Consider the following 26,224-nt stretch of genomic DNA (forward strand, 5'->3'; position numbering starts at 1 on the left):
TTTGGTCAAAATAAAGGGACCAGGTCACATAAGATATAAGGATAGATTCACAAAATTACTTTTCCAAAGTATTTTCCAGCCAGCTTTTTGGTGCCAATATTGCCAGCCCAGGTTACTGAAGAGCCTAGATGTTCCCTAAAAAGACAGTTCTGCGGTACCTCAAGGATATTCATTCTCTCCAGGCTTATGGCCCTTAAACTCAGGGACACTTGACGCTTATGATCATGCCTATAACATCTTTCTTACACTATAAGGCAGTAAGATGCTGTAGACATCACCAAGCCCAATATTGCTGTCATTTTATAGGCAGATATTCTGGACCATTAGAGAAGCTCCTAGTGGTACATATATCCAGTATATGGCTCAGCTGCAAGAACATTTGAAACAAAACAGGATGCAATTTTCAAATGATTAATTGAATTCTCAGAAAATAATATTTGTCCATCTCTGTATACCTAAGGTCTAAAACTCAAATGAACACACGTGTTGGGGGATGGTAGAGTCAGGCCAGTATGAAGAGGGAGTAGTGGGTTTTGTGACAAAGTAGAGCATGCATTCCCCATCTAAAGGCTTTCAAACATTTTTAATACATTGCACATTCCCAGAAAAATCAGTCTGAGTTCTGATGGAAAAAGCCTCTTCTAATCCAGACACATAGAAATATCAAACAAAATTTAATATAAAAAATAAATAAATAAATACAGAGATAAATAAAGAGATGGTGAATATGAAAGAGAAGTTAAGAATCCTGGAAGATAAATTCTGGCTACCAATTTCAATTCCTTGCTGTAGACCAAGGCCTCTGATCCTGATACATCTCTGTAAATTAAATATTATGAAAAGAGAGGTGTCTAAAAGCATGTGAGGCACTGTTTCAGACATATATTAGCATGAGAATATTTATATTCCAGGGTACTGATGACTAGCCATAGTAATGGAGTTATATAAAAGGGTTTTATTTGCCATGTTGGATATAAGACAATTTCCTATTTTCATGATAAAGAGAAAGTAGGAAAAGCACATGTAACTGAAAAATGTACAAATAATTCAATTCTCTGCTACTTTTTCTGGTTGTCCTCTTAGAATAGGTAATAAAGAAACAATAGCAGGAGACTGAACCCCTGGTTTCTCCATAGGAACAATGTTCTCTCTTTCCTCCCCTAACTACCATCCTGAGCAACTCTGGAGGCGCCAAAGTCTGGTTCAGGTCTTTATACTTAAGTCACTTGCGCAGGGGACCTCAACCCACTACAGAGTTCAGATAGTTTACAGAGTCCAGAGCCGGCCTAAGCTGGCCTCAATCTCTTACGGCAACTTTGAGTGAAATGGGATTGGTCCAGGTCTTTGCTTAGGCTCCAAAACTGGGCCATGAACATCAATCAATTCAGTTCACGGGGGACCTTCAGTATAATTCAGAAGTCTGAGCCTCTGTGGATGGATGGCTAGAATTCTCAGCAAGGTTGTGCTGCACTGCTAAGGCCAGCAGACTACTTACAGACAGGCTCTGTATGGTCAACTCATTTCTTAGAGCAGTGGTTATCAAACTTTAATAGGTGCAAGGATTTATCTAGAGAGTTTATTAAGCCATAGATTCCTCAGAGATTCTGATTGGGCAGGTCTGAGGTGGGGCTTGGGAAATCTCCATCGTTAAACAAATATCCCAGGTGAATTTAATGCAGATGCTCTCCAGACCAGACACCATGAGACGCTGTCTTAGAGAATTCCAAGGGGGTGCAGCACATCACCAGGACAAGGCCTGGGAGAGCCCTAGGGCTATGGATTAGTCTGGAATTACCCTACCGGCCTGCACTCTCTGTTTGAGGATCAACACTTTCTCTTTTCTAAGGAGACCCCACCTGTTAAAGCACAACACTGCAATTAAGGAGGGCTTGTTTAGATTACAGTTACATTCTTCCTTCCTCAGGAGTCCATCAGCAAGACTCACTGGGAAACGGGTTAATGTTGCCTTCACTGCTCACCAACATCTTATCCATTATGATCAGTATGTGCCAGGGGCTTATAGAACTAGGGAAAATTATGTGTGTTGGCAATATTTAAAAAAAAAGTTTTCCATAGTTAACTTGATTAATCACAAAAAGCAGGCCCAAATCTTCTTTCTAGCATATAAGAAATCTTCCCCAAATAAAACTCAATGTTAATTGATTTTTTTAAGCGTTGCAAAGGGATCTATAAGAAAAGAAACAAACACCACCAACAAAACAGACAGAGCGGCACCCTTGTCACTAAGCTGTGCCAATATTTCTGTGAGAGGAAACCCTGAAAACGGTCAAAGGTGAGTAAACCCGGATCCTTGTCTTGTTAAGGATATGTATCCCCAGGTAGTGGCTGCCAAATATGAAATAAGAAAACAGATTAAGATAAATGTGTCCTTAGAGATAAATACGTCTGGAACTCAGGGGCAGGTTATCTTGACTGCCGATGACCTTGTCTATGCTCTCCTGCACGTTGGGTTTGGAGGTGAAGAAAGAAACAGGAAGATGAACAGCAGGAATTTGTCACCTTCATAGCTCGCCTGGGGACTGACAACACAGACCCAAGTCAGCGGTGGGGTCTCCAGTTAAACCGTGTAGAGCCCAGGACAAAAAGGAAATCTTGAGTATATCTGATACTTGATGGAGATTCAGTCTGTCTACAGGGAACAGTCAAGAATATCTCACTGGAGAACCCTAGAATTAATGAGAACTCTCAATTCCACCTAACGGCACATGTAAAAGTGTGCATGGGGAGACTGCAGTGTCTTGACTCGTAGTTAGGGGCAAGTAGGGAAGGAAGAGATTAAGAAAATATGAACGAGGAGAGCCAATGTTTGGGAAGCTGGATGTGTATCTGACTTCTAAGGGCTCTGCCTCTGATCGACAATACTCCACTTGAGTAACATCCCCGTCCTCGGAGTCTGTGTCCATCTTGGCAATTGGTATTTTCTGCTTTAGACTGGTCTCTCGGTTGTAGATCTCCTTTAAGGGATTTATGTTCCCTATGTTTACTCCAAAAAAACAGGCCCCAAGCTTAACCTCAGTCCCCTTCCCTCAGCCTTCCACTGTGCCTGACAGCACCTGGATAGCAATGCTATTTAACACTTTTCCCACTGCTTTTGTATTTGTTATATGGACCATCCTCCACTTCTGTATCCCTAGCACCACGTTTGGCCAATTGTAGACCCTTCTCCAGTCCCTACACCCCACCCCCCCAACAGAAGCAGAAAAAGGGTTCCTTATTAATCTTTTTTGATTATCCACTCTTTAGCCAAAAGACAGATATTAAGTTTCAAAACTCTACTTGTAAATCCCAGAGAATAAAAATGAATACTATTTTACCTTCTCTACCTACCCAGGATAAATCTCTACACTAATGCATATTATACTAATAGCATCTTAGGGCTTGTTCACAAGAAGATAAACCTAATCTTTTTCAATTCAGGAAATATTTATTGAGCAATTACTATGCAGAAGTTACCCCAGTAGATGCTATGGAGGTACAAAGACGTGGATCCTGTCTTCAAGGGTCTCACAGCACAGTAAAAAGCTGGCATTCTAAGAACAAAAGTAACTGTAGCTAAAGGAGACCATGTACCCAAATGAGACTTTTGTGTGTGATAACTTTTCATGTCCTGAATGAGAAGGAGCACTGAAGCTCATCTTTTGGAAAGCATTTTAGGGAGAGCTATTAAATACGTCCTGAGAAACTCAGCATGGTGGTTAAGAGACCAGGTTCTTACGTTCTTAATCTGTAAAATGCGCATAATAAAATGCCAGCAAGTTTCATTGCTACATTATCACACATCATGTAAAACACTCAGCATGTGCCTAGAACATAGTAATTTTCAGTAAATGTTGCTATAACAATACTCTGTTCTAATATAGATTACGCTGATCTCTTCTTCTACTAGAACCTGTACGAGTCATTCTCTAATCATTTATTGCCTGGAGTGGACAGCTGAGCGCAAGGCTAACAACATCATCTTACTGGCAGCAGGATCAGGCACAGCCTCCACCCAAATCTCCAGTGTCCAAATATAGTCACTTGCGGCATAACGACATTTCAGTCAATGACGGACCGAATACCACAGCGGCCCCATAAGATCAGTACCATCACAGCCTAGGTGCGTGGTGGGCTCTTCCATCTAGGTTTGTGTAAGTACTCTATAATGTTCTCACAACGATTAAGTCATCTCATTAGACATTTCTCAGAGCGCATCCCCATAGTTCAGTGACGCATGACTATATGGACTTGCTCAGAAGTCAGCATGTCTTAAGAGATGTTGTAAAGTGTCCTTTAAAATTGGAAATAATGGGACTGAGTAACTATTTTGATGGCTTTCCATAAAAATAGTGTAGCTCAATTGTTCTTAACTAGGGGAGGTAGCACCCAACTAAAGGGTATTTTAAAATGTGTGAAAGTGCTTTTGGTCATGCTCTGGCATTCACTGGGAGCAAGACAGTCCTGCCCAATTAAGAATTGTCACCCCAAATGCCAATAGTATCCTGTTGAGAAATATTGAGTAGCTGACATTTTTAAGTTAAAAGCTATTCATAGAGAAAAAATAAAATGCAATTGTTTGTGAAGACTCAATGTACTTTCCCAGTATGCAGATTATTAATTCAATATATCAGAAAAACTATAGGATAAACTACGTTCCTCTTATGAGGTCAGACACTGGTGCTGAAACATATATTCCAGATTCATATAGTCTCCAAAATGAGGGCACTGTAAGGTACAATGAGAGAGAAGACAAAGCTATATATGTACACAGGAGAACATGGGTTGTGGATTTTTTATTTAAACAGGACTGACCAATTAGATAGTTCACATTTCAGGAAAAGTAATAGTTCCACCTAAGAAGTAGTGATGCCTTCATGATAAATTGTTATTATAAACAATGAACAGGAAGATAAATACTTAGCCGATTTTAAGAAGTTAGTTCAAATTAATGCCTCACGTTTTCATAATGGCTTTCTTTTCTTTTCGGTTTCATTCTTTCAAACTGTTATTTTATGTGATACCTTGGAAGTTTTCATTGTGGGAATTATACTTGACCAATTCACACAACAATCAAGGAACTGAACTCATCACTCATACTATATAATCAACTCCTCTCCTGCATTGGGAATCTCCTCTCAAAGCATGAGAACTGAAGCACTGTCAACATTTATGCTTGAATGTGCTGCTTCATGAGCACTGTCATGCAGTGGGTAAAGCCCACTTGTTTATAATAGACTCCAAGAGTCCTTACTGCTTGCACACGGATTCCCATGCCACCCTCATTGCTACTGGCTGCCTATCGCTCCTCCATCAGTCAGCAGATGTGGCCTTTCCTAGGTCGGCATGATTTTGCTAAATGTCACTATTTTGTTTTAATCCTATATGGCCTTCTAGAACCCAGGCAGCAGTCCCTCCCTACCACATTCCTAGCAACAAATATCCTTTTAGATACTGAAAAATCAGTGTACAAAAGTTGAATTCAGTGCCCACAAACAAAATGTCAGGAAGAGGCACTCTATAGTTATTTATTAGAAAATAAACTTTCCTCTTAACAGTAGATGCCACTCCTTACTGACTTCCCTGCAATGCAGAGGTTTCCTCTCTAGAAAACACCTCACAGCAAAAACAATCCAGCTGCTGAGTAAGCACTCCTCTGATACATAGGTAGGTTCCTAGAGAACTAGTCAGAGGCCCCAAGGTCCTGCCACTTCAGGAAGCTTCCTAAACTCTCTGCCTTATTTTCTCCAGCTGTAAAATGGGAATAAAGAACTCGCCTCTTGCTCATTTATAACTGAGGAACGCTGGAACCATAACAGTACAGAAGAGATTGTTAAATCTCTATGAAAACACTTTGCATTCTGGAAAGATATATACAAAGTACCCTTCAGCGATATTATCTGACCACAGTCGCAGGTTGAGTTCAAGGAAACAGAAGCGGAACAAGTTACAACATTTGCCACACCACACCCAGCGTGTACAAGGTACATGGAAAGGTTATACAGAGTGAGCTCATTCTCTAAAACGGAGGTCGGCATAGTGGTGGGGGCAGAGCTGGGGGAGAAGAAGAGGTTTACCCCTAGACATAGAAATGCCAAACCACAAATCCCTGGTTTTGTAACCCTGCTGTATCCGGTCACCAGACACATTTCCAGCTGAAGACTCAGCAACAGAGTCACCGACAGGGAGGAGGGGTCGACAAGTAACACAACTTAACTTAGAACCCATTTGGAAAGAAATGTATCCTCAGGGTCAAGAGACTAGCAAGGGCGCACGTCCAAGCTGGGGAGCCAGCAGCAGGGTCCGAGCCTCGGGGGCGCAGGGCCGGGCGCGAAGGCGGCGCCTCGGGTCGCCCTCCTGGGAAGCGGCCGAGATCGGTACTCACTGCGTCCGGCTCCCGGCCCAGAGACTTCGGCTGGGTTTTCAGGATGTTTGCATTCCTGCTTGGGCTCGGCCCCCGCGGTTTCAGTTTTGAGCCGCAGCCGGGAGAGCGCACGGGGCGGGGAGGGGCGGGGCGGTCCGGGGACGGCGACGCGGCGGCTCCCGCCCTCCTCCCGGGCGCCGCCCCGGGCTCCGGGCGCTCCTGCGGAGGGCGGTGCTCGCTGCGCCGCGCGGTCACGGGGCTGGCGTCCGGAAGGCCCGCTCGCTTCGTCACGCAGCCGGCGGTGCGGCCACGGGTGTGTGCGCTCTGCTATCTGACGGCAGAGGTCTCCCGCTTCTAGGCTGTCACCCTGGGGCTCTTCCAAAATAAGGGAGCTACGGTGGTGCTCTTGCAAACACACGCCCTCAACTATCTTTTTAAACTATAAAGCAAATTAATAATGACCACCACTAGGGATTCGAAAATACACTTCAAATTGTGTAATGGATTTTTTTTTAAAGAGCAGTTTAGGAGAGTCAGAATTCTACTGAATTATTATACATTATATATTATTATAACTAAAAAAATCAAAATAAATAAGAATGAATTTTAAGCCGTTGAATAAAATAAGAATTCCTAAGTCCACACTGCTATAAATAAATGAATGGATAAGTAAGTAAAAGGGGGAAAGAAAATGCTCTTATAGAAGAATGCCAACTAATATAGAATGAACGACGGGGTGAAGAGAAAAGAATTAGGAAATGGTAAAAGGAATATGGAAAATCAACTTTTTCCAATGCCATAAACTAATTACAATAGTTAGGATACCGAGCTTGGGATGTGAGTGGAGGAGGAAGCAGTGGTCAGTGGAGGAGCGGGGGGTGGTCTGTGATTGCCCAGCTGTGGCCTCAGGCCTAGCTGTGACAGCTGAGCAATGACTCAGTGGTGCATCCAGCCAAGGCAGAGGTGACGGCCAGCTGGCATTAAAAAGGCAGAGAGCTCGTCTGCACAGTTTTGTACCCTGCATCCCACAGGGCAGTCAAAGTGAGTGCAGTCCCTCTGAATTCCCCTGCAAGGTGTTCCTCACAGCCACCTTATTTATTTTCATTTTTCGTTTACTTCTGTAAAATAAAGCTGGTGAAGTAAGACCCCTTCCAACTCATATATTTTATAATTCCCTGAGCAGACCTTGTCCTTATACTACTTCTTCATAAAAATATAGCTTAAAAATTCCTTTTTTGCTTATCATTAGTATTTTCTTTTCTTTTTTTTTTTTTTAACTAAACCTCAGCTCATCTAGGTTTCACTGACAATCATTTCTCCTGTGACAAAAACAGCACAGGGTGACTTATTTGGGCCACACCCCAATAGGGATGAGCCGTAGGCTCATAACCCACAGCCCCCAGTGTTAGGCAGCATTTCTCCCTCAATGAAGGAGAGTATTTCTGTGCTCCTGAAGAGTACAGATGAGTAATCACATGTTATGAGATAAATTTTCCAAAGATTCTTATCCCGCAGGGCAGGTAGAAAGGGGCTCCTTTCCTTAGAGATGAAGATGGACGTCACTGCTCCCTGATAGGCTGTGGCCATCTCAGTCACTGAGGCTCATCTTTTTTCCCAGGGTGGTCCCCAGGCATCTGCATCTGAAACACCTGGGTGTACCTATTAACTATATAAAATCCTGGGCCTCACCCCAACCTGGTGAATCAGAATTTCTTGCCTTAGAATCTGAGAATCTGCATTTTTAACGAGATTCCCCAATCACTGTTTGGGTAACCTAAGGTACAAGTAGGCTAAGTGACCCAGATTCAGCACAATTCAGCATCCTTGCTGCTCCGAGTGTGGTTGCCAGACCAGCAGCAGCACCAAGTGGGAGCTTGTTAGAAAAGCAGAATCTCAGCCTCACCCCAGATTTCCTGAATCAGAATCTTCATTTTAATAAAATGCCCACTGATTCGATATGCACACTAAAATATGAGGCTGACTGCTCTGGATCTTGTTTCCCAAACTGGTTATTTGTATCCTATTGACATAACATTTTTTAATCTGCCATAACTATATTATATTTACTGAATATTTTAAAAAATAGATTTACTTGTAACCTTTAATCTAGCCTTGTCTTAAGCAAAATTATCCACTGAAATGCTTGTCAGTGAAACCTAGATCATGAGTTTGAAGTTAACTTTTTTATAGCACATTAAAATATATGCAGAATTATTAAAATAAAAATGCTTGCTGCTTAACATACGGAGTCATCTCACATACCACAAAGGTACAAGGGTACTGCGGGGCGAGGCTCACACTGAATGCAGGAACACTTTCCACAGGACACAAAGCGTTTATCCAGCCCCTCGCTTATTACAGATAAGAAAAATAAGCACCCGAGAGGACAGCTGTGTTGCCAAAGTTAACACAGCTATTTATGGCAGAACCAGAACCCAAATCATAAAAGTATGTCTCTGACCAGTGCTTTTTCCTTCTCAGATCTTCTCCCCCCTAGGCTGGGAGAAAAGTTGTTTGTAGCTTCTTCTGTTTAAAATTTTCCTTCAGTTCAATTAGATCATTTCTCCTATTTTCTTTTCTGAAGTGGCTGTCTGCCAGTTGGCAGCTGGCCACACATCTGAAAACCCTCACTACATACTGATAATTTCCCACCTAATCTATACATGCCTTCCCAAAGTAGAACGCAGACGACTCACACGCCAGATTCCCTTGGAGCCGGGGTGAAGCAGGACTTGTGTTGGCCAATCAGATGTGCCATACACAATAAGATTGGAAGTGAGCAGTGTGGAGGTCGCTGCCCACTGGGAAATCTGTGCTATGATAGGGGCTCTCACTTTTCAAAATGGGCAGTGGCAGAGTTTCTGACATCCGGTCCTAAATGTGCTGCACACTGAGCTGTGGTGGCAGCAGGAGAAGCTCCCACCATGTGGCTGGGCACTCTTCCTGGCTGTAAAACTTTAGATTCCTTCTTCTGGGGCCTTCTGGATCTCTCTATGAGCTACCTGCTATCCTTAAGAAATTCTTTTTTGGCTTGAACTAGTCAGAGTGGATTCCAGAGGAACTAATAACCTTAACCAACATATCTTCCTCATAGCTGTGGTCTTCTGCAGACATGTTCCTAATGCAAGTTCAACCTTGGTTCCCTCCCCTAAACGAGGAGGTCATTACAATAGAAGTTGTCTGAGAACTCTTCCAGCAATAAAACTGCATGACTGATTATGGATCACAACTATTTTCATGCTGACTGTAATAAGAGTCTATATAATTTCTGCAGCCTCATTAGTCCTTATTATTAATTTATTAAAAATTGAATTTTAAGCACTAAACATCTTACAATAATTATTTTGAGTTAGAAATATCTATTCCACTTATGCAGTTTGAATCTTCCAAACTCAGAATTGCAGGGTGGAAGTGATATTTTTACTCATAATTACTCATTTTGTAAGAATTCTCATGAAACAGTTGTGCAATACATGGTAACCATTCTATAATACACAGCTTACACATAAGCTTCAAGTTAAATATTTAATTTTTAAGACAGACTCTAAGATTTTCTTAATAATTGTAAAATTATCACTTATTTTAATTTTCAGGTTAAACGTGTCCAGAATCAAGAAAACTAGGACTAATTCTCACTGCCAATTACATCTACTGTTTTGTCAGCCCTTTTCTGAATGTGTTGGGAGAATATTATTTTACCTATGTGTGTTATGATAATTGTGTAAGAAAAGGCTTCAAGTGATCGCAAATATGGTTAGCCCCAGCTTTTCTAAATGATGCACGGGAATGATCATTTTTAAGAGATGATGATACTGAGTTCAAGCACTTTCAATCTGACATCAAAAGAAGAAATAAGAAAGTATACATATTTTTTCCTCCAATACTCTGTAATAATTAAAGATAATGAGAAAGGAGGGAGTGAAGAATGAAACCCTGGGAAAACTAATACTCAGGAAACTGTGAAGAAAAGCGAGTCAGGAGCCTCAGTGAAAAGAGCAACAGGAGAGAAGACGGAGGGAGGAAAGGATGGTGTTTCAGAAGCCAAGGAAAGAATGTCATTTGCCATTTAACACTAAAACAACAAACGTGGCTAAAACGTCTGCACCTCCCAGCCATGCCCTCTCCCAGCTTCCTGAGACAGAGCAGGCTTTGGGGCAGAGGTCCAAATTCTTTATAACCCTTCCATCTCAGAATGATTGGATGATAACTTCCCGTGTGAAAAAAATATGGAAAAGGGACTGATTCTTACGACTAAGTTCAAGAAAAAACTGAGTGTGGTTTTCCACAATGTACTGGCCCTCCAAGAGTTTAGGTAATAACAGTTCTGGAAATCAGGTACAAATGGTTCACTAAATCTCATCAGGTTGGAGGTTTGCTAATGAGGCTTCTCAGTTTTTAGAGGCATAATTTAAATAAAGGTCCTAATACTATAAAAGATAGGCCATGTCTGGAAAATCTTTTTTAGTTGGAGACCTCCAAACAGCAGAGTATGAGGACTAACAAGAGTGACTGCAGCAGAAACACATTTTCCAGCACCTACTAAATGCCCAGGCCCAGGGCTAAGTGTTTTGTATGTTTTATTTCATTTAAGCCTCTCGGCCAATTTGCCCAGAAAAGTCCTATCCCCGTTTTACAGATGAGGAAACTGAGGCTCCATGGAACTAAGTAAACTTGCTAATAAGTGGCAAAGAGGAAACAGGTTTGTTTCGCTGAGCAAAGTCTCTTACCCACAGTGAGCATCAATGCAGTAGTGCCCCCAACAACAAAAACAGAATGGCTAAAAGAGAAGACCCCAGTTTTGAGTTTATGTTGGTTTCAAACATTAATTCACCCCTGAATTTAAAATTCAAAGTCCTTCAATGATTTTTATTCTTTTACTGGCTGGTAGAAGAGAAGACCTGAAAAAGTCTATAAAGCAAACTCATAGTCTTAATTCGGGATGGTTTTCAATTCTGTGCCTTGCCTCTTCTCATTTCTCAGCTGGGTTTGGTTTTGGCACCCTTACGGGCTTGGAGAGGAGCTGGGGTTCCAGGAGGCCCTAAATCATTACCTCTTCGCCAAACAAGCATGGAAAGCGATAACAAAATGGAGTAAATTATGGATGGATAAGATGGATAAGCACTTTTTGACTTAGAGATGGCCTTAGCAACCAATCACGTATAGCCAAGAAGTAACACTTGTTGCCGACACCAATCACAAATCTCGTAAAACAACCTGTGCAATTTCTCTCTTTTTGCCTTTATAACCATTGCCTCTTTTGTCTTCCTTGGAGCACATTTTGGGCTTCTGCCTGAATCTGTGTTTCCTGAGTTGCAATTGCCCAAATAAATATCTGCTATTTAAATTGTAGTGATTTTCCCTCCGTCAACATTTCTTGGTGTAGTCGGCAGGATCCAGAGCAACTGATCTCCAACCCCCAGGCCCACTAGGGACACGCATGCGGAAGGTAACTCCAAGAACCCTTGTTCTCTAGCGTTTCCACTGGCAAGGCTTGGAGTTCTGGTGTTAAGTTCTCCTGGATTGGAACCTCCTATTTTCGGCTGAAGTTCAGACCAGATTTTATTTGGGTGGATTAACTGGTTCTGTCCTTAGTCCTTTGGAGGGGAGGATTCTATCCTCGTTTTAACTAGGCAGAGGATTCCAGTTTAAGGACACTTCCTGGTGGGTGTTATTGTAGCTCTAAGCGTTTTTCATTTTACTCAAGTGGCCACACCTCTTTACAATTTGAAATTCAGCTGTTCTTGATAACCAAGGAAGACTTCTTAATTTCCCCTGTTAGCCACATGAGAGTCCTCTGACTCCAAAGATAAGAGACACTGATCCTTCCCAGCCTCTTTGGGCTGTTTCTAGGTGACTAGAAACCTAGTGGAAGTGTTGGGACTCTGTTCATGACATGCAAAGGTCTCACAGGGCTCCCAACAGAAGAACACACTCCATTTCTGGGTGAGAGGGAAATTCATAAGCTTATTTGGAAGGTACACATAGAGGACTGGTCATCCTAGTACCTTGAGCAACCTGACACCACTTGGTGCTCAGGATTTTCTGAGACGGGTAAGAGAGAGAGACCAATGGACCATTGGTGACGTTTTGGAAAGTGGTCCTCACAAGCAGCACATACACAACCAAGGACCTATACCCTCCTGCCTCGGTCATCCAAGAACAGCCCCCTCTAAATTATGGGGAACAATTGTTCTAGAACAACCATAAATGATCAATCTCCTTTGGGAACCCTAGCTGGATTTATATTTAAAGAATATGGTCCCTCTTCTTGTAAATTTTTACTTTGATGGACCCATATTACCCAAGGATGATTTAAAACTTGCTTGGCCCCAATAGGGCTTATTTGAAATAACTAAATTAGTTTATTTGCGGGCACAGTTAGAAAATAAGAGATCTAAAGCTAAGCAAGTAGAAATGGGTGAACTTTTGAAATAATTTGGAATTGTAATGGCCATTCTGGGGAAGCTTAATTTTAGCTAAATCCATATTAAGGGTCACCCTTAAAAGAGAGGACACCAAACCTCTCAGAGACAATGGAATGCATTCTTTGATCGATATGCAGAAGTTTCCAAAGAACAAAATGACTTCCAAAAGAGCTCTGAAAAAGATCCTTACCAGGCCAGCCCTGGTGGCCTAGTGGTTAAGTTCAGTGTACTACGCTTCAGTGGCCCAGGTTCAGTTCCTGGGTGTGGACCTACACCACTTGTCTGTCAGTGGGCGTGCTATGGTGGCAGCTCACATACAAGAAGAGGAAGATTGGCAACAGATGTTAGCTCAAGGCAAGTCTTTCTCAGCAAGAAAAAATACATCTTTAGTAAAAATCTTTGGCCATCTGAGCAGGTAAACTTAATCCATCTGCCAGAAACACAATTTGGATCCAACTATTCCTTTGAATTTTGTACCTGAGAGATGGCTAAAATTTTTAAAGACCTTTGTTTGTGTCTGTATGTCTATGTATGTATGTCTCTCTCTCTATACATATATATGATATTTTTCTAAATCTGGGTGGTATTCCCAAAATTAAACATTTATATAACTTGAGTATTCCTAAAACTCTCAGAAATATAGAAACTAATACAAATGTTTTTCAAGTTCAAGTGTTTTTCAAGTTCAAGTGATCTGAGATAATCTTTGATAAATGAAAGATCATTTAACTTGGTTTAAGAAAAACAGGCATGTCTTCAGAGTTATCAGTACTGAATATAATGCAAAATACAACTTTTTCTACCTTGGTTTACTGGTACAGTGGGCTCATGCTGTCTGTGTTACAGAATTTGTAGGGGGAATGACTTGGAATGATGGCTTATGATTTAACATCTCATACAAACATAGTTGTTAAAAACAAGTATTTAAATAAATTTAAATAAGATAAAAACTTATACTAAGTTAAACCAAATAATAGATATTGATTGAATATCTAAATCATTTCTGGACAGGATGGCATTCTGAGACATTGATTGCTAAGCATAAGTTTTTCTAGTTTTGACTTTCTAATTTTTTTTTTTAACAGAGAGACAAACAATATTTGGGTTATTAATAGACATGTTTTGTGCCCCATTGAAAAGTTTGCTGTAAAGAGAAATATGCTTCCAAAAACTGTGAAATGTGTTTACGCATTTGCTAATCTACTACAGGATGCTAATATATCATAGACAGTTTATAATTGCCTGCTTCCTAAGTTTCACTGGAAAGCAAAGATTACAAATAGTTAAATAAAATTTGACTCTTCATTGCCAGACTTTTGCCATCCTGATATCCCTGTAACATGGCAACAGTCTGCTCCTGAATCAGAGAAGTTAAGATGGGTAAACAAGGGCTGTAAATTAACAATCGGAGCTATGGGAAACCCAAGACGGCCACTTGTTTCTTTCTGGCTCCCTGGAAAACCCCATTTTTTTGATTCTACATTCCTTCACTCACTATAACGCATTAAGAAAAACTATCTCTGTCCCCAGAGGCCTCAGAATTCCTCCCTCTGGGTCCTTTGAGCATCTGCAGCTGGAATTCATTCAACTGCTACTTAGTATGAGTTACCATTGTGTTCTTGCTGTATGTATGTTTTCCACATGGATTGAAGCCTTCCCTTGTCACAAAGCTGATGCCTTTACAATGGCAAAGAAACTGTTAGAAAATGTATTTCTCACTTGGGATATACGTTCCACAGTCTCCAGTGATCGAGGCACCCACTTCACTGGGCAAATCATAGAAACTTTCTTCTTTTTTTTTTTTGAGGAAGATTAGCCCTGAGCTAATACTGCCAATCCTCCTCTTTTTGCTGAGGAAGACTGGCCCTGAGCTAACATCCATGCCCATCTTCCTCTACTTTATACGTGGGACGCCTACCACAGCATGGTGTGACAAGCAGTTCCATGTCCGCACCCAGGATCCGAACCGGCAAACCCTAGCCCCCGGGAAGCAGAACGTGCGAACATAACCACTGTGCCACCAGGCAGGCCCCAAATCATAGAAACTTTAACAACAACCTTACAAACTTATTGGAATTACCACCATTCCTATCATCCTCAATCATCAGGCAAAGTCAAGAAAACTAATGGGAAAACTGGATTCAAGCAGAAGAAATATGAAATTACATGGGACCACACGAACTGAGAAAGATGCTCTACTGTTTGGTTTTTCCACATTTAAAGAAATCTTTTCTCTTAAGCTAGCAACAACTTGGTAAGATATACCTTTGTGACCAAAGATGAAACATTTACTTTTTCTCCCTATCTAATCCTTCCAGAATTCAGAAAATCTCAGTGAGTATTCATATTTTCACTTGTATAAATAATCAGGCTAAGTTTTTAATGTAAACAAATTAGTTTTACTGTGATTATTTCTGGTAAAAAGAAAATGAGGGTACTTGTTGAGGGAAAAATTATGTTTGTACTTTTATAGATACTAGATTCTAGTCTAATTGTCTTTTAGGTTTTGTTATATACCTATGGACTGGACCCCCCCTCCCAGCCTAGGGTATTACTTTTGATCTCGCTGACTGTTCGAAGTACCCTCTTTGGAAAATATAAACTAACCTCACATGAGACAATTGTTGCCTTATGCTAGTATGACCATCTGTAGCAAGTCTCTAATGTCTTATGCTTAAGCCTATCATCAACAGGTTAAAGCAGCTTTCCCGGATTCCAGTTTAAAGGAATCCTGTTGGTCACAGTCTAGAGCCTGAGGACTGAGTATTCTGGAAGCATCATCTGAGAAAGACTTAAGCCCTCACACCCCAGTGGAAAGGACGTTGCCAAGTGCTCCTCACCACAGACTCTGCTACAGAACTAGAAGGCATTGTATATTATGTGCCCCCTTTCTGGTACACTTCTATGTGTGATTACCACAGGGAACCATGGGCTTATGAATGTCTAGACAGCTGGCATATGACAGAATAATGTCTTTTAGGAAATCATAATATTCCATTTCAAGTTCTTGTCGAAGGAAAAAAACACCCTCAATCTCATAAGTCTAGGTGAAACTTGGTGACCTCTTTTTTACACCCCATCTACTCTCCATTGATTACCATCACCAAAGGCTTTGTCCTTTGGATTGATATTGTCCGTGATGACCTGTTGATAAAAATCTTATCCTAACCATAGCTAAACTGGCAAAATCTACTGCTTGAGCCTTGGCTCAACAACGATGATCCCGGGATTCCCTAACAGGGATTGTGTCAGGTAATCGAAGGGCTCTTGACATCCTAACTGCTCAAGAAGGGGATACTTGCACACACTCCTGGGAGAAGAATGTTGCTTCTATGTAAATGGAGTCTGGTCACATAAAACAAGAGCTAAAGGTCATCAAAGATAATGTAAATCTCCTCAATGATATAGGTCATACTGCTGGCTTCCTAGACCACTTTGACCTATTTGGTTGGTTACCCATTGGACTTGGAGCTATTTTAAGATCAAGGTTCCAAGCCTTGCTAATGATTATTATTCCGGTTTGTTCAATCTTTGCCACCTTTAAACTTTAATGATTTGCATTTCATGATGCTGCAGGTCTGTCTACTGCTAGAGTGATGATACCAGTGACTTGAGATGACTGACAAATCTTGCAACTCCAAACAAAGGACTTGATACTTTTTCCAGATAAAGACTAAGCCGAAGACTCATTTCCTGACTGCCTCCTTATTGCTCAGATGTGGCCAAAGCCTCTGACTACATTACTCCCTGATGATTGACACCTCACTTTCTCCCCTATGAGGGACATGACTTCCCAAGAATAAGCTTTCCAGGCAATAAGGGAAATATCAATACATCAAATGCTTGATCTGCAATGCTTTTTGTTGAAAGATCTTGATCAAAAGGGATAAATGAGGAGCAAAAATAAAATGGAGTAACATATGTCAAGGCTTCTAAAATGGAGCTGGGAGGCCATTAAGGAAGTCGGGCTTATGCACATCTCTACTTAGATGGAATGTAACTTTTGAACTGTGCTTCACTGCTGTCACCTTGACCTTTCAAGAAATATGCATACTCCCATGGATAAGACCTTTTTGCCTTACAGATGGCCTTAGCAACCAATCACGTATAGCCAAGAAGTAACAGTTGTTGCGGATGCCAATCACTAATCTTGTAAAACAACCTGTGTAATCTAGCTCTTTATCTTTATAAACCGTTGCCTCCTTTGTCTTCCTTGGGGCACATTTTGGGCTTCTGCCTGAATCTGTGCCTCCTGAGTTGCAATTCTAATTAGCCAAATAAATATCTGCTATTTAATTTGTAGTGATTTTTTCTTGATTGACACAAGGAACATACACAAGGAAGTCCACAGACTGTAGGAGAGCCACTGGTTTTAAAGGAAAAATATTTATTTAAAATAATTGTATAGACAGTACTGAAATAGGTTAAGGTTTGTGATAATCTTGGACACATCGGAAGAACACAAGTTGAAATGGACTGAACATAACTATTTTATACATTAAAAACTGCTGGCTAAAGTATAGTTTCTTGTCTTGCAAGGTGACATTTCAGTGATTTTTATAAGTTTCAAAGCTTTGAAGTGTTATATTACCAAAGAATACTCAATCGGAACTTATAAGGTCCAGCATGTTAAGAATCTTGCGTGAACAGGAAACCTGGGTTTGAACCCTACCTCCATCTTACTGGCTTTGTGATCTTGTCAAGGTTACTTAACATCTCTGAGCCCTGGTTTCCTCAGGTATAAAGGAATAATAATTATAAAATTGTGAGGAGATTGCATAAGATAATTACATCTAGCATTTAACAGAGAGCCTGGTGTAGCTAATGCTCAAAAAGAGGATCTGAATTATTTTCTGAAAAAATATTTTCTGAAAAAGTGGGAAGACTATATTTCTACTTATAGTATGTGCAAAAGTCCAATATTATCTGTAGATGGGTATGATAATAATGATTTTATTGGAAACATTATTATATTCCAGGGAGAATTATAACATAAATGGTTTACTAGGTTTTAAATCATTCGAATCATTATTAGGAAATTACATCCTCCCGCCCAGCACAGAAACGATACTTTGTTCAAAATCTTTCAGCGATATACAGGCCCCATCTGCCTTCCCTACAGGCCCCACCCACTAACGATACACCTGTAGAGCAGGGGGCTTTTCATGTTCAGGAAATGACTGACCTTGGTGGCTGGGGCTGTTTCGCCAGCATGGGTTCTGGAGGGTTGACTGCTCCCAAGACTTGTTGCTTTCTTCTTGAAAATAGAAAACAGTTTCAATGGGGGAAAACAATGCAGTCAAGTGCAAATTTTCATATCAATACATATATCTTCTCAAGCAAAAATCAGATTAATATACTAGACATAAAAAAATGAACATTTTTAAATTTTGTATATCTTTGCCTGAAGACTACATGAATATTGAAGAGTAAGTTGAATAAATCCCAATTGTTCAATATTCAATGATTTCAGAGAACTGCAAAGATCCTCACATGGGCAGTTGCCGTTTTCCACCATAACGCACTTCCGGAAGCAACACCACGCCCCGTGCTCTCTCTCTCACAGTGCTGGAGAGTGTGCACTGGGACAACTTGTGCGGAGGGCGATCTAGCAATAAGTATCAAGGATGTAATTCTACTTCTACAACTTCATCTTAGGAAAATAATACGAGAAGAGCAAAAGACTTTTCTTTGAAGATATTCATCACAGTCTTACAATATCAAAAAGCTAAAAACAATATAAGTAATAATACTGAATGTTTATTGAGTGCTTACCATGTGCCAGGTATTCTATTAGAATAATGGATAATGATCGAATAATAAGGCTCTAACAATAGAATCTATTATTGGAACATTATTGTAAGTGCGCTAAGTGTTTTAAGTACCATCCATAATAACTTATTTAATCTTCACAAAATCGATAGAAAGCTGGCACTATTGTTATCCCATTTTACAGGTGAGGTCACTGAGGACTGGGATGAGTACAGAACTCCGCCACGGTCACCGCTAGTAAAAAGTAGGATGTCTGCCTCAGACTCTGTTCTCTCTCTACACTGCCTCCCACAATAGGGGGTTATGTTATGGACAGCTAAGGATGAAATATCATGCAGTTATTAAAAATCATATTTATGGGGCCAGCCCGCTGATGCAGTGGTTAAGTTCGCACCTTCCGCTTTGGCTGCCCGGGGTTCGCCGGTTCAGATCCCGGGTGCAGACGTGGCACCACTTGGCAAGCCATGCTGTGGCAGGCATCCCACATATAAAGTAAAGGAAGATGGGCATGGATGTGAGCTCAGGGCCAGTCTTCCTCCGCAAAAAGAGGAGGATTGGCAGCGGATGTTAGCTCAGGGCTAATCTTTCTCAAAAATAAGTAAATAAATAAATAAAAATAAAATAAATTTTAAAAAATCATATGTAGAAGAATAATTAAATGAAAACATATTATTGGTATTTTATACAAAGAGAAGTCAGAATATAAAATAGCATGTAGAGTATGGTCTCTGAAGTTCATATGGGGTTATTTTCTGATGGTGGAGTAAAGAGGGATTTTAAAAAAATTCTTCTTTGTGCTTTTTTGTACTTTCTTATATGACTATTTTAACTGCAAAAAGGATAATAAGTGAAAGGGCGAAAAAGAAAAGAAAAATTCACAGTTGCTTTCTCAACAAGGCCTTGATAGCCTACATCTCTTACTTATGAATGTATTGCAAAGAAGCACACACATAAACTATAAAGTTTTATAACATAAAATGCTAATTATGCTCTAATGTTTATAAATGTGAATAATGGACTGTAAACATGGAATATAGAAGGGTGGTAATGCACTAATTAGCTGATACATAACACATTGAAGAGTTATACGTATATATAGTAACACTTAAAAATATAAAAATATACATAATTTTTGAAATATATAACTGGCAATGATTCGGTTTAATTCTTTAACATTTAGAAGAAATACTTAGCAACTTTCATACTGCTTAATTTTTTGAAAATGCCATGGGAGCTTGAGCCGAAGTCTTCTTTTCTTTCAGGGTAAATATTGCCTTAGCAAGCAGACAAGTCAAAACTTAGCTTGCTGTGCTCCAAGTATAACTTGTCTATGTCCACTGGTGACCACTCTCAGAGCACTTCAGGAAGACCACCGACACAGCAGGGTGGACACACGTTTCTAAAATGGGTATCTAGGGGGCCTCAGAGGCACTGGCAGAAGTCCGAGGCTTCTGTGCATTAGCCTGTAGACTCAAGAAACAGTCTCTTCCAAACATACGTGTACTACCATCAACCAAGGGAAGAAAACAAATCCTAGATAACTGTGATAAAAATAAAAGCAGCTGCTAAAAAGCTAGTAATGGGGGTGTGATATGGGAGATGCTGAAAGGAAGGGACGGCCTAAATTTTATCCAGATCACAAGTCTCTTCTCAAAATATAAAGTGTATCAAAAGGTGGTTTCTGATAACCGTAGTGGATACATGGATTCAGTGAAGGAGACTGGACATAAGAAATCAAGACAAGAATACAGCAATGGGGCTATTCATTTTAACCTCTTTATCCATTTCAACCTCCCCATTTTCCAGTGAGGAGAGAGAAGCCCAGAAAAGTCAGGTCATTGTGCAGTGTGCCACAGCTGCCCCGCATCCTGCTATCAGCCTTTGGTCTCAGTTACAACCAAGGAAGGTCACATTCCAATCCTGTGCTAACTCCAGCTCCCACTCACTACATCAAAGCCCACATACCAGACCCCGGCTCATCTCTCAATGAATTCCACTACAACATGTCAGCTAGGATTTGCCTTGAAAATTAAAACACTTGCTTTTCAGCTGAGTTATGAAACTATTGAGTTAAAAATAACAACTGTTTATACTTAATACACACGCTGATTTTTATTTTACCTTTATACCAACTCAAGTTTTACTTTTAAAAAATGATTTACTAATACATTCATTGTCTTTTAACTCAAAAGATGACTCAAAAGTTGAGGCTTTCTCAGCATTCCTGTGGGTATGACCTGTCACCCCCAAGCTTCCCTTGCCCTCTGAGCCACCTGGATTACCTAGTCTAAAATTCAGCTGAAACAAGAGTAGAATTCGTAAAAACGACCTTTCACTAAATTTTTATCCAATAAATATTTACTGAGCCCTTAGTCACTTAAAACACAATACAAAAATTTAGATACAAGAGCACAGACTCCTTATTCTCAGGTTAGTGTAACTAAAATATAATGACAGATTGCTTTGTCTGGTAGGTAAGTCTTGGCTCTCTTTCTTGAATTGTGTCTGACTTCATGCGTGCCTTCATCCACTCATTCATTGAACAGACATTAATTGAACCCTAGTTCTGAGCCTGCTCCTATTCTAGGCAGTGGGGATGTATTGATCATTTAAACAGAAAAAGCTCCTGCTCTCACAGTGTGTACATTCCTGTAAGAGGAATCAGACTCTAAATAAGTCAACAAAAAACAAAATGATTTCAGAGAGTGATGAGTGTTGTAAAGACAATAAAACAGTGTAATGTAACAGAGAGTGGCTGGCTGAGCGTTGGTTCAGACAAGAGAGAAAAAGAAGTGACATTTGATTGAGACCTCACTGCAAATAAACCAATCATGTACACATGGGATGAGAGAGGAGAGGCATTCTAGGTGGATAGAGTAGCATGTGCAAAGGCCCTGATATGGGAACAGGCTTGGCAAGTTGGAGGAACAGAAAGAAGTCAGTACAGGTGAAGCATGGCGGGCACAGGCATATATGGTATGGGATGAAATAGGATGCTGGGTCAAGATACTTAGTATGAAATGACATAGGTTTAAGATGGCACTACTGTCAGGTGTGTTTGAGATCATCAGTTTCTTCCAGCTTTAGCCTGCTTCCTGATCATCTCTGGTTGCCATTTAGCCCTCATGAGTCCTCCCTTCTGTTCAGGTGAAAAGCTCTCAAAGTCCTCTAGCTTCACGTCACCGTGTGCTTGGTTTTGCTGGTGTCTTCTTCACTCTCACTCCCCTATTCCCTTATCATCAGCACTGGTCCTTAGAAATCCCACTCTGGCCTGGACACATCTCTCACCTGGATAAGTCTGGATATTCACTAACTAGTGATAGGACAGGATCCACCCTCAGATAGAACAGAATTCATCTACTCACAATAAGTAGGAACTCTCAAAACAAGCTCATTTGTCTATGACTCTGCATTTGTCCTGACATACACATATGCTCTAGTTTTTAAAAGATTAAGATGTTCAATGAGGATGCCAGTATAAGATAATTCAAATTGAGTTAAATTATTTTTCTTCATTTCCATAAGCCCACAGACAAAAGGCCATTCAGCAGATTGTCCCTTGCCAACCAATCACATTCCTTCTAATATTTATGAGCACTTCTTTGTTTAACATAAGTTTTATAGAAAGGAAAGCGTCAGGAGCAGCCTGCCTCTCATCCCTATATGTCAGGCTGCAGGCCTGGCTGAGTCATTCCCTCCTTGCAGTTCAGCGTGCCATGGGCCTCAGTCCTAACAATTTACAGGGACAGAAGTGTAACCCCATGCCCTATTCTCCTCTTCTGGACTCAAATTCCAGGACACCAAGTCTGGTCCACTTACAGAGAACTTGTGTGATTGCTCCTGTCAGGCACAGACTCCTGAGTGTACACAGGCCCTGATTCCTTGGACTACGAATCCACACCCTCTACTGGAAGCTGCCTCCCCCAGTTCCAAAAGTGGTTCAGTCTGCCAGCCAAGAGACCCGCGATAAAGGCTCCTCATACTTGAGCAGAGAAGTTCAACAGGAATGCACAGACTAGATCAATTCTATCTACAGCTGCAAGAAGGCATGAAAAGAATTAACTGCATACCTTTTTTGTGCTGCTTGTAGTTCATGATAAAAAGTTTTTATTGAACGAATCAGAACTCAAGTCTTAAAATCTGTTTCCAAAGTAACAACGAAGTTCCAAGAGCCAGGCAAAGAGTTGCTGTGTCACTATCTCCTCTAATCTCAGGAAAGGTCCCCTAGTGAAGCCTCATGTCATCCTGAGACTCAGTGACTCAGCAAAGAAAGGTGCCACACACTCTAGAACAGTGGTTCTGTCTTTTGATACATGTGGCAAGAATCCTGTCTCCACCAAATGCCAGCCATGAGAGTTCATATTCAAAAATATGAATGTTCTTAAACACTGATTTTCTCATCTGTAAAATGGATTAACCCTACCCACACCTCAGAGGGAGACTGTGAGGAATAAATGAGATGAGGTATGGCCTGAGGTCTATGGCCCACAGGTTGGACATCCCTGCTCTAAAGAGAGATGGCCAAAGTCCTAGAATGGGTAGCAAAGGAACAGACTCATCTCCCCAGGGCAACCCCAGGGGGCCTAGCTTTAACTCATGAGGATCTCAATGGCTGTGGAGAATTTCCTAGGAGCTTTTATGATTTATGATCAAAAAAATAATTGCTTTTCTTTGGACAGAAAAAAGTGATTTTTCCTGAGGACTAGCCATGATTCTAATAATGGACACAGTTAAGTCACTTGGAAACAGTTTGATCCTGTTGAGGTTTGCTTTTAAGCTTCGTGAGGTTGGACAAGAGCAGCCTTCAAAGTAGGACTAATTTTTTTTTTCAATACAGAGATGATACGCTTTGGAGTCCTCTACCTGATGATTCTGACTGGTGGGAACACATCCTGTTCCTGGCCTGTGTGAGCTGGGGATCACGTGACATTATAAATGCCATGCATTTAGCTCCTAGCCGGACAGACTGTGATGACTCAATGAATGCAAGCTAAGGGAAGCCGGGCGCCTCTTGCAGGGTTAATGCTAAAAGGCCTCCCTGTTGGGTGTGGCCTGCCAGAGCAGCAGGTCCTGGGAGTCCTGCATCCCATGTCAAGGATGAAGCTCCCTCTGGACCTTGCTCTAATGAATCCCACAGGTGCCAACATTGTCACACGTCTCTCTGTGTGTTTGAGGGGTCGTCAAAATCTGCAGGAATACACGTGACCTCAGTGTGTTTCCTGAGAGTTGCAAGGACCCCTCTGAGGTGGTACAGGGTGTCAGGTCAGGATACTGCAGAGGCAGTTTCAACAGTTTTTCTCGCACATTTAAACATTAGCAGAACATCTGGAAAGCATTTAGCAGACAACAAAGAAGTGAGTCAGTGACCAGGCTTATGAATGAGAAAAATTAAAAACCCAGCTCCAAAGTCGTGCTCAAACCCCTTCACAGTGAAGGAAGGAGCTTGAGTTTGTCAGCTGGGCCACATCCTCCTTTCAAGCACAGGTCTGTTTCCCTTTTATTACTGAAGTTCATATGTAAGGAAATTCAGATTCAAAAACGCAAGGAAATTTTGATTCAAATGTGAGGAGGGTTCCTACCTTAAACAACCAAGAAAACCCAGACAATTATATGAAACAGTGGTTTTCAGGCACTGGGTACCAGGCAGCACAGGACAGTGCACCCTGAGAGGGAAACAAACGAGGGAGCCCTACCATTGCCACAGTCTACTTCCTGGAGTGTCCAGGCGGCTGGAACACAGACCATGGAGGAGGAACCCAGGCAGAGAGTGTAGGTCTCCTGGGTGCAGGAGTGGAGCTGGGAGTTCCGCAGGCCGAAGGGGCTCCCCAGGCTCACAGGGAGAGCACCAGAGAGGAGCGAGCTCCAAAAGAGAGCTCCAGAGATCCACAGTGCGTGCCTGTGAGGAACTCCTGAGGCTAGAGAAAGAATAAATTCTATGCCAACAACAACTACAAAGAAGCACCCAACAAGAATAAATTCACATCTGTTTGGCATCTAATAAAAAATTAGAAGGCAGGCATAGAAGCAGAAAAATACAACTTGATTTTCCATATGCAGGAAAATGCAATGTTTGAAAAGCATAGTATCTTGATTGCAGTGCTGGCTACATGAATCTACACACGTAATAAAACGGCATAGAATTTACGTACACATGTTGTCCCAATGTCATTTCCTAGTTTTGATATTGTCCTATAGTTACATAAGATGTAACCAAAGGGGAAACTGATGAAGGGTCTATGGGACCTCTCCAGACTATCTTTGCAACTTCCTGAGAATCTGTAAGTATTTCGAAATAAAAAGCATTTTAAAAGCATGTTAAGCAGAGACATAGAAGATACTTTTTTAAAAAGCACCAAATCAAACCTCTAAAGACAAAAAATACAACGTCTGAGGTGAAAAACACGCTGGGGAGACACTGCAAAAGAAAAGAATGGTGAACTTGGAGACATAGCAACTGAAACTATCCAAAATGAACCAGAGAGCTAGACAGGGAACAGAGCATCAGTGAGCAATGGGACAACTTCAGGCAGCTAATATGTGTATAACTGCAGCCTCCAAAGAAGAGGAGAGAGATGAGAAGAGAAAACTTTTGAAGAAGTGATGATCAAAACACTTCCAAATTTGATAAAAACCATAAACTCACCAATCCAAGAAGATCAACAAATCTCAATTAAGAGTGAGGGGTTGGGTATGAAGAAAGGGGCAAGTTGGGTTTTTAGATTCCCAGCCCTCAGATTTCCAGTGATGATGAAATCCACCTGGCGGAATGAGAGCTTCTTCTCCCGCCCCAGTGGAGACACGGCGCCTTTCCCTGCCATGAAGCTGGTCAGAGTTCCTGCACCTTCCAACCCAGTGATTGGCTCCTCCACCCCAAAGCGCAGGGAAAAGGAGCTGGCCTGCCCTTCCAGCAAAGCAACAGTAGATGCTCCCTGGGAGCTCTCAAGAGGGAGCAGGCTAGGGGATTCTCTAGCTTGTAGTGATCGGTAAGCGACAGATTGGATGTTGTATGTGATGAAATTTTTGAGCACACAAATACACAAGAACTTTTGCATGAAAGGAGTATTGAAACCCTGGCATGCTCAAAGAATGGCTCAAGATGTTTTTGAAACCCTGTTTGTTAAACTGTCTTCAGAAACGGCAACACATCATTTGATTATCCTTAGAAGCAAAACAAATATTTATCCTCTGAATGGAGATTTAAGGTTTTGAAACTACCAAAAGTTAATCAGATTCATAGCTGGTAAATAAGGGAAGGCTATCAAACTGGATAATATTGATTTTAGTGAAAAAAATATTGAGTGGGAGATGAAACCCTTTTGTGTTTTAAATGTAAAAGTGGAATTAGTTTCAAAATTATTGAACAATGGAAAACAACTGTATAAATTTTCAGGTTAGTACTGAATTTTATTTCATTGATTTGAAGTCACCATTTTTTTCCTGTTTTCCCTCTTGGGTACAGATGCATCCTATTATCAGTATAAGAAAGCTTTGGTCAGAGATTAATTGATAGGTTTTTTTCTTTCTTAGCATTTCCAATCAGCGTATTTTTACATCAATGGTGTCTTAGACTTGATGAAATGTAGCAGCTTTCAGGATAAAAACTCTCATTAAAGTATATGTTTTGACATATTTGTTAACAGATCAGTTCCATTACTTAATAGTACCC

At 41.0% G+C, this 26,224-nt stretch overlaps 1 protein-coding gene across 50 annotated transcripts in view; it reads right to left on the minus strand.

Moving 5' to 3' along the window:
• Nucleotides 1-26,224, minus strand: part of CAST (calpastatin) — a 116,991-nt gene that overhangs the window by 63,391 nt on the left and 27,376 nt on the right. For 18 of the 50 annotated variants that reach the window (XM_070569649.1, XM_070569647.1, XM_070569640.1 and 15 more), the window contains exon 3: nucleotides 17,972-18,043. The exons of 7 other annotated variants lie outside the window; for them this stretch is intronic. In XM_070569649.1, coding sequence (XP_070425750.1) covers nucleotides 17,972-18,043 — 72 coding nt within the window. Of the gene's footprint in view, nucleotides 1-6,382; nucleotides 6,675-17,971; nucleotides 18,044-26,224 lie in introns of those variants that run through there. 25 more of the 50 variants (XM_070569634.1, XM_070569631.1, XM_070569630.1 and 22 more) reach the window with 3 other exon arrangements.

Source organism: Equus przewalskii, chromosome 13 (assembly GCF_037783145.1).
Source record: "Equus przewalskii isolate Varuska chromosome 13, EquPr2, whole genome shotgun sequence".
In the NCBI taxonomy this organism is placed as follows: domain Eukaryota; kingdom Metazoa; phylum Chordata; class Mammalia; order Perissodactyla; family Equidae; genus Equus; species Equus przewalskii.